This window comes from Colobus angolensis, unplaced genomic scaffold (assembly GCF_000951035.1).
Source record: "Colobus angolensis palliatus isolate OR3802 unplaced genomic scaffold, Cang.pa_1.0 Scaffold193, whole genome shotgun sequence".
NCBI classification, from domain to species: Eukaryota; Metazoa; Chordata; class Mammalia; order Primates; family Cercopithecidae; genus Colobus; species Colobus angolensis.
This window is the reverse complement of record NW_012115077.1, coordinates 2345777-2359387: the sequence shown is the minus strand read 5'-3', so window position 1 is coordinate 2359387 and position 13611 is coordinate 2345777. Positions and strand designations below refer to the sequence as shown.

General features: G+C 37.9%; 1 protein-coding gene across 1 annotated transcript in view; it reads right to left on the bottom strand.

Annotated features, from left to right (window-relative positions):
• EFCAB5 (EF-hand calcium binding domain 5) overlaps positions 1-13611 on the bottom strand; it is a 175739-nt gene that overhangs the window by 138852 nt on the left and 23276 nt on the right. The window contains exon 4 of the mRNA XM_011940850.1: positions 3028-3604. Within this exon, the coding sequence (XP_011796240.1) occupies positions 3028-3604 (577 nt within the window). The remainder of the gene's footprint in view (positions 1-3027; positions 3605-13611) is intronic.

The window sequence follows — 13611 nt, the reverse complement described above, 5'->3', positions numbered from 1 at the left end:
AAGAAAGAAAGAAAGAAAGAAAGAAAGAAAGAAAGAAAGAAAGAAAGAAAGAAAGAAAGAAAGAAAGAAAGAAAGAAAGAAACTAAGAAAGAAAGAAACTAAGAAAGAAAGAAAGAAGGGTCCTCCTGAGCTGGGTGCCAAGAGCAGGCACGGGCAAGAGCCCGCGGGGTCGTACAGCAGGCCTGGCAACGGTGGCACGCCCAAAGAGGCTGCAGGTGACGTCTGACCACAAGCCACTGATTCTAAAAATTATATGTTTTAGTCCTGAAGGGCCTAGAAACAATGACTATACAATATTTGTGAGCATTCCTAGCTCACAGGTGAGTGATCCCCATTAAAAGGAGCCAAGAATCCATTTTAAAAATGCATGAAGTTTTCAAAGACTAAAGGGTTAATGTCAGAACACAGAAGCCAAAGTTGGTGCAATTTGAGCATCTAACAGAAAAAATGACTATAACTGATTAAAATATATTGAATATATATTAAAATCCATGCATCCATGGTGATACTGAAAAAGGAACCCTTTCCCAAAAGGGGAAATCATTTTTCATTTGCTGCCACTGGAGGTGACTATTGATAGGTAGACAGACATATATCATATTCTGAATATCTGTAATTAAAAGGAAAGAAATATTTATTCTGTCTTACTAGTAGGAAGCATATTTCAGTGTACCCAAATACATAGCAACCAAGCAGGATTTATTTCAGGAATTCTAAGATAATTGAATAGTAGGAAATCTATTAATAAAATTCACCATTAAGGAATCTAAGGTGAAAATCATATTATCACTTTCATAGGTGTTGAAAAAGCATTTGATAAAATCTAGTCTTAGTTTTTAAAAATCACTCTGAAAGGTAGAAATTAGGTACATTTTCTCACTGAGATAAAATGTTTTTCATACCCAAATGGAATAGAACTAGTAATACAAAAACTGCCCATAATGAAGCAGTAACAGAAGCAGCATTTCTACTAAAGTTGTAAAAAGACAAGGATGCCCACATCACCACAATTATTTAATATTGTATTGGAGGTAGTAGGAAGATGTTTGTATAAAAATTGAAAAGGAAGTAGGAAAACTACTATTATTTGAAGACAATGGTTACCTCCCTAGAAAACCCAAGAAATCAACTAAAATGTTACTGTAAGAGAACTCAGTAAGGTAGCTGGGCACACAAATATACAGAAATTAGTACTTCAGACTACATTCCAGAAAGAAAATGTAGTAAGAGAATAAAGTCCTGCTTAAAACAGCAACAAAGAATGATAAAAATAACTAGTGCTGAATCTAATGAGAGAGACACAAAACTTATGTAAAAAAAAATTTTTTTTTTTTAGACGGGGTCTCGCTCTGTTGCCCAGGCTGGAGTGCAGTGGTGCATCTTAGCTCACTGCAGCCTCCGCCTCCCAGGTTCAAGTGATTCTCCCACCTCAGTGTCCCGAGTAGCAGGGATTACAGGCATGCACCACCACGCTGGGCTAATTTTTGCATTTTTAGTAGAGACACGGTTTTGCCACGTTGGCCAGACTGGTCTTGAACTCCTGACCTCAGGTGATCCACCCACCTTGGCCTCCCAAAGTGCTGGGATTACAAGCATGAGCCACCATGCCCAGCTGTGAAAAAACTTTAGGACAGCACTAATTCATACAAAATAAGATGAGCAAATGGAAAGACACCCAGAAACACTCATCATTATTAAAGATGTTAGTTTTCTGGTGTGTGTGTGTGTGTGTGTGTGTGTGTGTGTGTGTGTGTGTTTGAGATTGGGTCTCGTTCTGGCACCCAGGCTGGAGTGCAGTGGTGTAATCTTGGCTAATTGCAGTCTTGAAGATATTGGTTTTCTAAGAATATTAATAGATGTCATCAGATTTCAATAAAAATTCCTATAAGGTTTGTTTTTTGGTTTTCTCTCCCCCTTTTTTTTTTCAAGTAGACAAGTTACTCCCATAATTCATACAAAAAAAGTAAACAAACAAAGATAGTCAGGAAACATCAGAAAAGAAGAAGGGCAAATAGGGGGGACCAGCACTGTCAGAGCTATGGAATATATTTAAAAGTCTCAATTATTAAAGCAGTGTGGTACGAATGCATGAAAAGGAGACTGACCAATGGAATATGATGGCAAAATCCAGAAATACACTCTAAAATATACATGAGTTTATTAATAAAGGCGCAATCCCAAACAGTGGGGCAAAGATAGACTATTCAACTCTGCTTGGGACCACTAAGTAGACATTTGAAAAAGGATAAAGTTGAATCCCTGTATGTTACACTAGGTTAAATTCCAAATGAGTCAATATTTAAAGAAAATTAAAATCATAATTCTGGAAGAGCACATGGAAGAATTCTTTTAATATTTTGAAATGTAACAGTGCCTCAAAATCCTGATGCCATAAAAGTTAAATTTGACTATATAGAAATAAAAAATCTTCTACATGACAAAAGATAAATGGCGGGTAAAAATGGGTATTTGTAACACATATCACATGCTTTTGTGTAAAAGAAAGAAAATTAATAATCCATGTTTGTATTTCCTTATGTATGTATAAAGAAATTCTGTAAGGATCTATAGAAAATTAAGAATAGAAGTTATTTATGGTGGAGGTGGAATACTGGGTAGATGGAAGATAAGAATGGGAGGAAAACTTTTCACTGTATAACTTTTTTTACATATTGGCCTTTAAACCAGGTGAATATATTGCCTATATGGAAAGCTAGATTTTTTTTTTAAGTTCCAACTTTCATATAGCTTACTTTCCAGTGCAGGGAGATAAATAAAAATACAAATCAATACACACTTGGAGTCATAGTGAGATAATTAAATCTACGAATACAAGGAACTTATTTATTTTGTTAGTCTTCACAGTGACTCAAAAAGAGTGAAGCACATACTAGTAGCTCAATAAATACTTTCTGAATAACTGTAGAATCACTTGTTTTAAGTCCTGTCTCTATGATTATGTTATTTTTCTACTAGTTTTTCAATGTAAGGAGACAGATCATGAACTGAAACTATAACAGATTGTACCTGTTGCAGATAGTGTCAGGAACATATATCTTCAGGTCTTCTGTGACTTCTTTCATCACCCTCTGGTAACCAGATATTCCTGGGTCTTTGATATAATTAGGATTGTTTCTCATTAAATATTCCCCCAAATAATTAATTGGGTCAAACTTGCTTGGAGTATCAACTTCTGTCAAAACCTTCCTCTTTTCTACTTGAGTTAACATGTTTTCTACTCCAGGAACTAAGGTAGGTAAAAGTTTGTCAAGCAAATATGCACGATTATTCAGTGTCATGCTTTCAGTATTAAACCACTCTTTGGCCAAATTATCCCCAGGGATTTTTTTTTCAGCCTTTTTTTCTAGTTCCTTCTTCACATTTTCCTTGTCTATTATTTTCTGCTGCATTGCTTGGGTTCTTGCCTCCATTCTTTCAAAAAGATTTTTCTTCCATTGTTGCTCTAGCTTTGATTTCAGTTCAGTTTCATCTAAAGCAAAAATCACTTTTGCAGATTTTCTAATTGCAATATTACCTGAGGCTTCAGTTTTAGAGTCCTTTATTGAACCAGGTGAAATTTTTCGCTGCCCCTCCAGGTTTAATTCTGAGGGGATAAAAAAGTGAAATGTAAGAAATGTTAGAAGCAAATTTTAATCTACATGACTTTAGAATAATATTTGAAAAAATTTTTATATCCATTTACACAGTGGATTGGAACAAGGTCAGCTGAAAGTAACAGAAAATTGGACAAAGTGACTTTAACCATAAAGACGTTTATTATTGACTTAATCAGAAGCCATTCAGCAGTTCAGTGATTTCATTAAGTACCTAGGCTGTTTCTGTTTATTTTCGTTCATTTTTTTGCTTGTACCTCATGATCACATGATGACTATTAGAGCTCCAGTCATCACTTCCTCACAGCAAAAAAGGATTGAGGACAAAGGATTTTTCTCCTCTTGAGGCTCTGTTTTATTATCCGATAGGAGAAGATCCCAGACTCCCCACTGTAAGACTTCCCTTTACATTTCATCAGCCCCAACTAGGATACATGCCCACGCCCAAACCAATCGCTGGTAAAGGGAAATGGTATTACTATGAATAGTACAGACAAATTATAATCTATTTATTGGTGTCAGAGTTTGGATCAAGTTTTCTGATAACAAGTTATTTTCATCTGCTACAACACTGAGGTTCAGTTGGCAGGCAAAATGGTAGGGAAGGCTGGGCACAGTGGCTCACATTTGTAATCCCAACATTTTGGGAGGCCGAGGCAGGAGGAATGCTTGAGCCCAGGAGTTCAAGACCAGCCTAGGCAACATTAGGAAGATGTTGTTTCTACAAACAATAAAAAAGTTAACCAGGCATGGTGGCTTACACCTGTGGTCTCAGCTACTCAGGAGACTGAGGTGGGAGGATCACTTGAGCCCTGGAGGTCGAGGCTGCAGTGAGCCATGATCATGTCACTGCACTCCAGTGAGACTTTGTCTCAAAAAAAAAAAAAAAAAAAGGTGAGGAAATGTGTAGTAAGCAAAGAGTCGACCACACATGTCTATTTAAATATATTTCTCTTCATTTCATTCCCAGCTTCCTTTATGTTTTCATTTTTAAAATGCAGGATGGAGACATTAGACCAAGATGGTAGACTGAGAACAGGCATCTACATCCCCTCCCTACCAAAATCTCTAGCAACGACAGGAAAAGTTGTGTGTATGTTTTTAAAATTTTTTAAATGCATAAAAATACTACAATCATGAAGGGGGCCTTTGATAGTCAGAAATTTTGAAGATCTCTGAAAAATGTAAAGCAGGGGAATTCAACTGATTGAAGAAACTATAGCGCTAAAAAGATACGGTGGAGACCACTGTAAAATTTGGGAGCAGATTTGAGGTACCCCAAGTTTAGAGGATGTAGATACGGGTCATAGGGGAAAGACTGACCTTTTTGTATATCTTCATTCCCATTTGAGCTAATCAGTGTCTTCCCCTGCACTGAGTTAAGGTATATAGATGTTTAGGCTAGAGAAACAGGATTTTCACACACAGAGAAAATGAATTATTAACAGTTTCACTGTCTGCACATCTTGTCCTTCCCCCACTGGTATCAGACTATAGAAAACAGTAACTCTATAGGAAAGCAAATAGAGAATCTCAAATTCAAATGTAAGCACACATTCATAGAATGTTTAAGAAAAATCATCCCCATGACTAAATTCAACAAACAGAATAACTAATACCACCCAAGGAAATACCATTAAATAGAACAAATGTAAGGAGTCAAAGAATTAATATTCTCAGAGCAGAGAAGTTAGAAGAAATTAAAAGTTAAACACTTAAGAGAATGTAGACCATCTAGCACTCACATCTTGGTTTCGAATATCACTCTCCAATTAAAAAAAATCAGAACTCCTTGGAGATACAGCTGATTATAGGATTGGGCTCATCTCATATGCAGGAAATATATACAAGAATATCTTGTAGTGCCTAGAATATCTTGTAGTGCCAGAAAGTAATGAAGTGCTGAAAAAAACTAGTAAATAAGTAAAGAGACAAATTTCCTGTGCAGAAATATTCCAAATAATTTATGTAGATACTCCACGATCAAGGATGTAGAGCATAACTCCCCTCTCCTTAATTGCAGACTGCATATAGTGACTTCCTCTCAAAGAGTACAATATGGAAATGGGAGGGGGAAAATAACTTTAGAGAAACCTGAGAAATGTTATCTCAACCTAATGATCATTATTAACATCTACAGTAACACATCATGTTGACACCATATACCCATATGTGTATGTATGAGTATATGACAGCATATATTCAGCCTCCCGAGTAGCTGGGACTACAGGTACATGCCACCATGCTCAGCTAATTTTTCTATTTTTTTCTTTCTTTGGTAAAGATAAAATCTTACTATATTGCTCAGGCTAGTATCGAACTCCTGGCTTCAGGTGATTCACCCACCTTGGCCTCCCAAAGTGCTAGGATTACAGTCATGAACCACTATGCCCAGCCAATCCAGAATATTTAACATTAATCTTATAAAAGTGTCAGAAGTGTTAGACATAATGAAATATTCAAATAAATAATGTAAGAAATCTCTCAGAACTGAAGAAAAACACAAGTCTTCAGCTTTGAAAGGCTTACCAAATGGAGTTTCCATTTGTAATGATAAAAACTTTCTGGAACTAGACAGTGGTAATGGTTGCATAACACTGTGAATTTACTTAATGGCTCTGAATTGTACACTTTAACATAGTTTAAATGGTAAATATTATAGTATATGTATTTACCACAATTTTTTTAAAAGCCTACCAAATAAACAAACAAGATTAAAATACAAAAGTAAATTGATTTCCTTGGAACTACCAATTAATAACCAATTTAAAATGTTTTATATTTTTAGTTAACAATGAAAATATAATTTTATAAAGCTTTGTTTCATTATAGCAACAAAAATTTAAAATATCTAGAAATAAACCAAACAAAAATGTGTCAGACTAATATGAAGAAAGCTATAAAACTTTACTGAAGTAGTACTGGCATTAGGATAGACATATAGATCAATGGAATAAAATTGAGAGTCCAGAAATAAACCTATACATCTGTGACCAACTGATTATTTTGTAAAGTTCCTCTTCTACTCTGAAACTAACTGATTTTTGACAAGGGTGCCAAGACAATTTAATGGAAAAAACAGTCTCTTCAACAAACGGTGCCATGACAACTGATATCTACATGCAAAGGGATGAATCTGGATGCCTACCTTACACCATATATAAAAATTATCTTTAGTCCTAACAGTCATATACACAATAGTCTATCCAATGTAACAGCAGAATACATAATTTTTTCAAGTGCACATGGCACATTCTCCAGGATAGACCATATGTTAGGCCACAAAACAAGTCTCAATGGATTTAAAAAAACAGACACCATATAAAATATCTGCTCTTTAATGAAGAGCACAAAACTTGATGAAGTTAGAAATCAATAAAGGAAAACTAGAAAACATACAAAGCTACAGAAAATAAACAACTCATTCTTAAACGACTAATGGGTCAAAAAAACACAAGGGATATTAGAAAATAATAAGAGACAAATGAAAATGAATACACAACATATCAAAATTTATAGGATACAGTGAAAAAAGGGCTCAGAGGGAAAATCATAGCTGTAAGTGATAACATTAAAAAAAGTCAAATCTGAGGTCAGGAGATTGAGACCATCCTGGCTAACATGATAAAACCCCATCTCTGTTAAAAAAAAAAAAAAAAAATTAGCCAGGCGTGGTGGCAGGCACCTGTAGTCCCAGCTACTTGGGAAGCTGAGGCAGGAGAATGGCGTGAACCTGGGAGGCGGAGCTTGCAGCGAGCCGAGATCGCGCCACTGCACTTCAGCCTGGACAACAGAGCGAGACTCTGTCTCAAAAAAAAAAAAAAGTCAAATCAATAACCTAACTTTACACCTTAAGAAACTCAAAAAAGTAGTGCAAACTAAACACAAAAATAGCAAAAGAAAGAAAATAATAAAGGTTAAAGTAGAGCTAAAAGAGAGAATAGAAAAATAGTAGAGAAAAACAATTTCACCAAAAATTGGTTCCTTGAAAAAAATCAATAGAATGAATAAACCCTGAGCTAAACTGACAAAAACATTAGCAAAGATACGTAAATAACCAAAATCAGAAATGAAAGTGGGGACATTATCACCAACCTTACAGATATTAAAAAAATAATAATTATAGGCTGGGCGCAGTGGCTCCCGCCTGTAATCCCAGCACTTTGGGAGGCTGAGGCAGGCAGATCACGAGGTCAGGAGTTCAAGACCAGCCTGGCCAACATGGGGAGACCCCGTCTCTACTAAAAATTCAAAAATTAGCCAGGTGTGGTGGCACACACCTGTAATCACAGTTACTTGGGAGGTTGAGGCAGGAGAATTGCTTGAACCCAGAAGGTGGAGGTTGCAGTGAGCAAAGATCACACCATTGCGCTCCAGCTCTGGGTGACAGAGCAAGACTCCATCTTGGAAAACAAAAACAAAAGTGGTTACAAGAGAATACTATGAGCAATTGTATGCCAACATATTGGATAACCTAGAAGAAATGAACCAATTCCTTGAAATTACCTAAAATGACTCAAGAAGAAATAGAAAGTCTCAACAGATCTTGTGTTAGTTAGTTTATTTTGTGTTGCTATAAAGAAATACCTGGAAAAAAAAAAAGGAATACCTGAGACTAGATAATTTACAAAGAAAAGAGGTTTATTTGGCTCAGGCTGTATGTGAAAGAGTGCCAACATCTGTTCCCAGTGAGGCCTCAACAAGCTTATAATCATGATGGAAGGCAGAGGGGGAGCTGGCATATCACATGGTGAGAGAGGGAGCAAGAGAGAGAAGAGGTACCACACTCTGTCAAACAATCAGATCTCACATGAACTCATAGAGTGAGAACTCACTCATTACTCCAAGAACAGCACCAAACCATTCATGAGGGATTCACCCCATAACCCAAAAACCTCCCACTAGGCCCACTTCCAACATCATAGGTCACATTTCAATATGAGATTTGAAAGGGACACACATTCAAACAATATCAGACCTCTAACAAGTAAAGAGATTGAATTAGTGATCAGAAACTTCCCAACAAAGAAAAGTCGTGGATCAGATGGCTTCACTAGTTACTTCTATCAAATATTTAAAGAAGACATGAAATGAATTCTTACCAAATGCTTGTAAAAAATTGAAGAGGTGGGAACACTACCTAATTCTTTCTATGAGGATAGAATTACTCTGATACTAAAGCTAGATAGATATCACAAGAAAATTATAGACCAATATTCCTTATGAATATAGATGCAAAAATCCTCAACAAAATATTAACAAATCAACTCCAAGAGCATAGCAAAAGCCTTTTCAACATGAAATCTTTCCAGATTTATCTCAGAAATGCCAAGGTGGCTCAACATAAGAAAATCAAGCAATGTAATCATCACATTGATAAAATGAAGGGGAAAAAAGTCACATAATCATCTCAATGCATACGGAGAGAACATTCCTCAAAATAATAAAGGGTAGTTATTTAAAAATCCACATTTGGCCAGGTGTGGTGGCTCACGCCTGTAATCCCAGCACTTTAGGAGGCTGAGGTGGGAGGATTGCTTGAGTCCAGGAGTTCGAAACAAGCCTAGGTAACATAGTGAGATCCTGTCTCTACAAAAAATTTAAAAATTAGCTGGGTGTGATAGCACATGCCTAGAGTCTCAGCTACTTGGGGGGCTAAGGTGGGAGGATCACTTGAACTCTGGAGTTTGAGGCTTCAGTGAGCCATAATCATGTCACTCATTCCGGTCTGGGCAACAGAGAGTGACCCTATCTCAAAACACAAATAAAAATAAATAATTCACAGTTAACATGACACTCAGTAATGGAACACTGAAAGCTTCCTCCCAAAAATCGGTAACAAGAAAAGAATGCATACTTTCAACAGTGCTGTTCAACATCATACCAGAGTTCTAGCCAGAGCTATAAGACAAGAAAAACAAAAGGCATCCAAATTGGAAAGAAAGAGGTAAAACTGTCTCTATTCACAGATGACATGATTCTATATATGGAAAGAATCCAAAAGAAAACTACTAGAGCTATTGAACAAATTCAATAGGGCAACGTACTGAGATCCTGAAAGGCCAGGCGCAGTGGCTCAAGCCTGTAATCCCAGCACTTTGGGAGGCCGAGATGGGCGGATCACGAGGTCAGGAGTTCGAGACCATCCTGGCTAACACGGTGAAACCCCGTCTCTACTAAAAAATACAAAAAGCTAGCCAGGCGAGGTGGCTGGCGCCTGTAGTCCCAGCTACTTGGGAGGCTGAGGCAGGAGAATGGCATAAACCCGGGAGGCAGAGCTTGCAGTGAGCTGAGATCCCGCCACTGCACTCCAGCCCGGGCGACAGAGTGAGACTCCGTCTCAAAAAAGCCAGGTATGGCGGCACGTACCTGTAGTCCCAGCTATTGGTAGGCTGAGGTGGGAGAATTGCTTGAGCCCAGGAGTTCAAGGGTGCAGTGAGCTATGATTACATCACTGCAGTCCAATCTGGGCAACAGAGTCAGACTCTATCTCTAAAAAAATAAAAATGGGGCAAAAAAGGAAAGCAATTCCATTTATAAAAGCAGCTAAAAGAATAAAATACTTAGGAATAAATTTAACCAAGGAAGTGGAAGATATATGCTGAAAACTATAAAACATTGCTGAAAGAAATTAAAGAAGACATAAATAAGTAGAAAGATGTCCCTATTCATAGATAGGAATACTTTACATTGTTAAGATATCACTTCTACCCAAAGTGATCTATAGATTCAATGCAATCAAAATTCTAATAGTTTTTTCACAGAAATAGAAAAAGTGATCCTCAGATTAATATGAAACTGCAGGGGCCCTTGAATAACCAAAATAAATCTTGAAAAAAAAAGGAATAAACTTGGAGGATTCACACTACCCGAATTTGAGACTTACTATAAAGCTACAACAAATAAAACAGTACTGGAGTAAGGACAGATGTATAGACCAATAAAATAGGATAGAGAGGCCAGAAATAAACTCTCATGTATAGTCAATTGATTTGTAACAAGGGTGTCAAGACTATTCAACAGGGAAAGAATAATCTTTTCAACAAATGGTGCTGAGACTACCTGATATATCATGTAAAAGAGTGAAGTTGGTCCTTTACCTTACATACAAAAATGAACTGAAAACAAATCAAATATCTAAACTGAAGAGAGAAAATGATACAACTCTCCCAGCTTGGGAAACGTAGTGAGACTGTATCTCTACAAAAAATTAAAAAAACAAATTAGCCAGGCTTGTTAATGCACACTTATAGTCCCAGCTACTCGGGAAGCTGAGGTGGGAGGATCACTTGAGCCCAGGAGGTTGAGGCTGCAGTGGGCCATGATCATGCCACTTCACTCTACCCTGAGCAACAGAGTGAGACCCTGTCTTTAAAAACAAACAAAAAAAACCTTACAACTCTTGGATGAAAAATGAAAACCTGTGGAAAATCTTCATGCCACTGGCTTTAACAATGACTTCATGGATGTAACACCAAGAGCACAGAAAACAAACAAAAAAAGATAAAACATACTTCAAAATTAAAAACTTTTGTACATCAAAGAATTATGTCAAAAAGTGAAAAGATGATGTAGTAAATGAGAGAAAATATTTGTAAAGCAAATAACTGATAAGGAATTAATATTCAGAATATATAAAGAACTTCTAAAACTCAATAACAATAAAACAACCTAATTCAAAAATGGGCAAAGGATTTGAACAGGCATTCCTCCTAAGAAAACATACAAATAGCCAATAAGTACATGAAAAGATGTTCACCATTATGAGTTATTAGGGAATGCAAATCATAACTACAATGAGATACCACTCCACACTTACTAAGATGATAATAAGAAAACAAAAACAAACAGAAACTCAGAAAATAATGAGTGTTGGTAAGAATGGACAGCAATTGGAACTCTTGTGCTTTGCTGGTGGGAATGCAAAGTGATGCAGCCATTGTGGAAAACTGTTGTGGTTTCTCAAAACATTAAACATAGAGCTGGGTACAGGGGCATGTCCCTGTAGTCCCAGATATTTGGCAGGTTGAGGTGGGAGGATTGCTTAAGCCTAGGAGTTCAATTCCAGCCTAGGTAGCATGCCAAGGCCCTGTCTCTTAAAAAAATTAATAATCAATATTAGTAATATAGTTTAATTTTTTCAGGTAAACCTAGAACTACATATGATCCAGCAATCCCACTCCTATGTATATATACAAAAAAATTGAAAGCAGGGACTCAGATACTTGCACATCAATGTTCATGGCAGCATTATACACAATCAGTAAAAGGTAGAAACAACTCAAGCATCCGTCCACAGATGAATGAACAAAATGAGGTATATATACACAATGAAATATCATTCACCCATTGAAAAAATGAAATTTTGAGGGTGGGGTAAGGAGAGCATCAGGATAAATAGCTAATGCATGTGGGGCTTAATACCTAGGTAATGGGTTGATAGGTGCACCAAGCCACCATGGCACATGCTTACCTATGTAACAAACTTGCACATCCTGCACATGTATCCCAGAACTTAAAATAAAATCTTTTTAAAATGAAATTTTGAGAGAGGCAGAGCAAGTTGGCCTAACAGAACCCTCCAGTGATCATTCCCCTCACAGGAATACCACATTGAACAACTATCTACACAAGAAAACACCTTCATAAGAACCAAAAATCAGGTGAGCGATCACAATACCTGGTTTTAATATCATATCAAGGAAATAGGCAGTGAGGAGAATAGGAAAGACAATCTTGAATTGCCTATACCACCCCTCCTCCATCCCCCAGCAGTGAAAGAAAGAATATGATGCTTGGGGCAGGGAGAGTACAGTGACTGTGGGATTTTGCATTGTCACGCAGTGTTACCCTGTCACAGTGGAAAGCAACATGGGGCAGAATTCAGCTGGTACCCATAAAGGGAGCATTTAGATCAGCCCTGGCCAGAGGGGAATTGTCCATCCCAGCAGTCAGAACCTGAGTTCCAGCTAGCCCACCACTGAGGACTAAAGTGCTCTGGGGTTCTAAATAAACTTGAAAGGCAATCCAGGCTATAAGGACTATAGTTCCTGGACAAGTATTGGTGCTGTACTGGGCTCAAAGCCAGTGGACTTGGGGTGTACATGACCTAGTGAGACACTAGCTAGGGCAGCCAAGAGAGTGGTTATGTCACCCCTCCCCCAACTCCAGATAGTGCAGCTCATAGCTTCGGCAGAGACTCCTTCCAATTAAGGAAAGGAGAGAGAAGAGTAAAGAGGGCTTTGTCTTGCAACTTGTATACCAGCTCCGCTACAGTAAAATAAAGTACCAAGCAGAGTCCTGGAGTCCCTATGCTAGGCCTTGCCTCCCAGATGACAATGTTAGACACATCCTGGGCCAGAAGGGAATCTACTGTCTTGAAGGGAAGAACCAAGTAGGATTCATCACCTGAAGACTAAAGTGCCCATGGGCCTTGAATGAACATCAGTGGTAGCCAGGCAGTACTTACTGCCTTGGGTGAGACCCATTGCCATGCAGGCTTCAGGTATGACCCAGTACATTCCCAGCTGTGGTGGGAAAAGACCACATGGGAAAGACTCCTGCTTGAGGAAAAAAGAGGGAAGAGTAAAAAGCATGTTGTCTTGCAACTTGGATGCCTGCTAAGCTACAGTAAAATGAAACACCAAGTAGATTTCTAAATTTACCAATTCTAGGCTCTAGTTCCTGGAAAGCATTTCTAGACTCACCCTGGGTCAGAAGGGAACTCGTTGCACTGAAGGGAAAGACACAAGCCAGGCTGAATTTACCAGCTGCTGACTAAAGAGCCCTTGGGCTTTGAATAAACATCAGCAGTAGCCAGACAATAGTTGCCAGAGGCCTTCGGTGAGACCTAGTACTGTGCTGGTTTCAGGTTGGACCTAGCACAGTCCCAGTGATGGTGGCCATAGCGGGGCTTGTGTCACTCTTCCCACAAGTCCAGGCAGCTTAGCACACACACAGAGAGAGAGAGAGAGAGAGAGAGAGAGAGAGAGAGAGA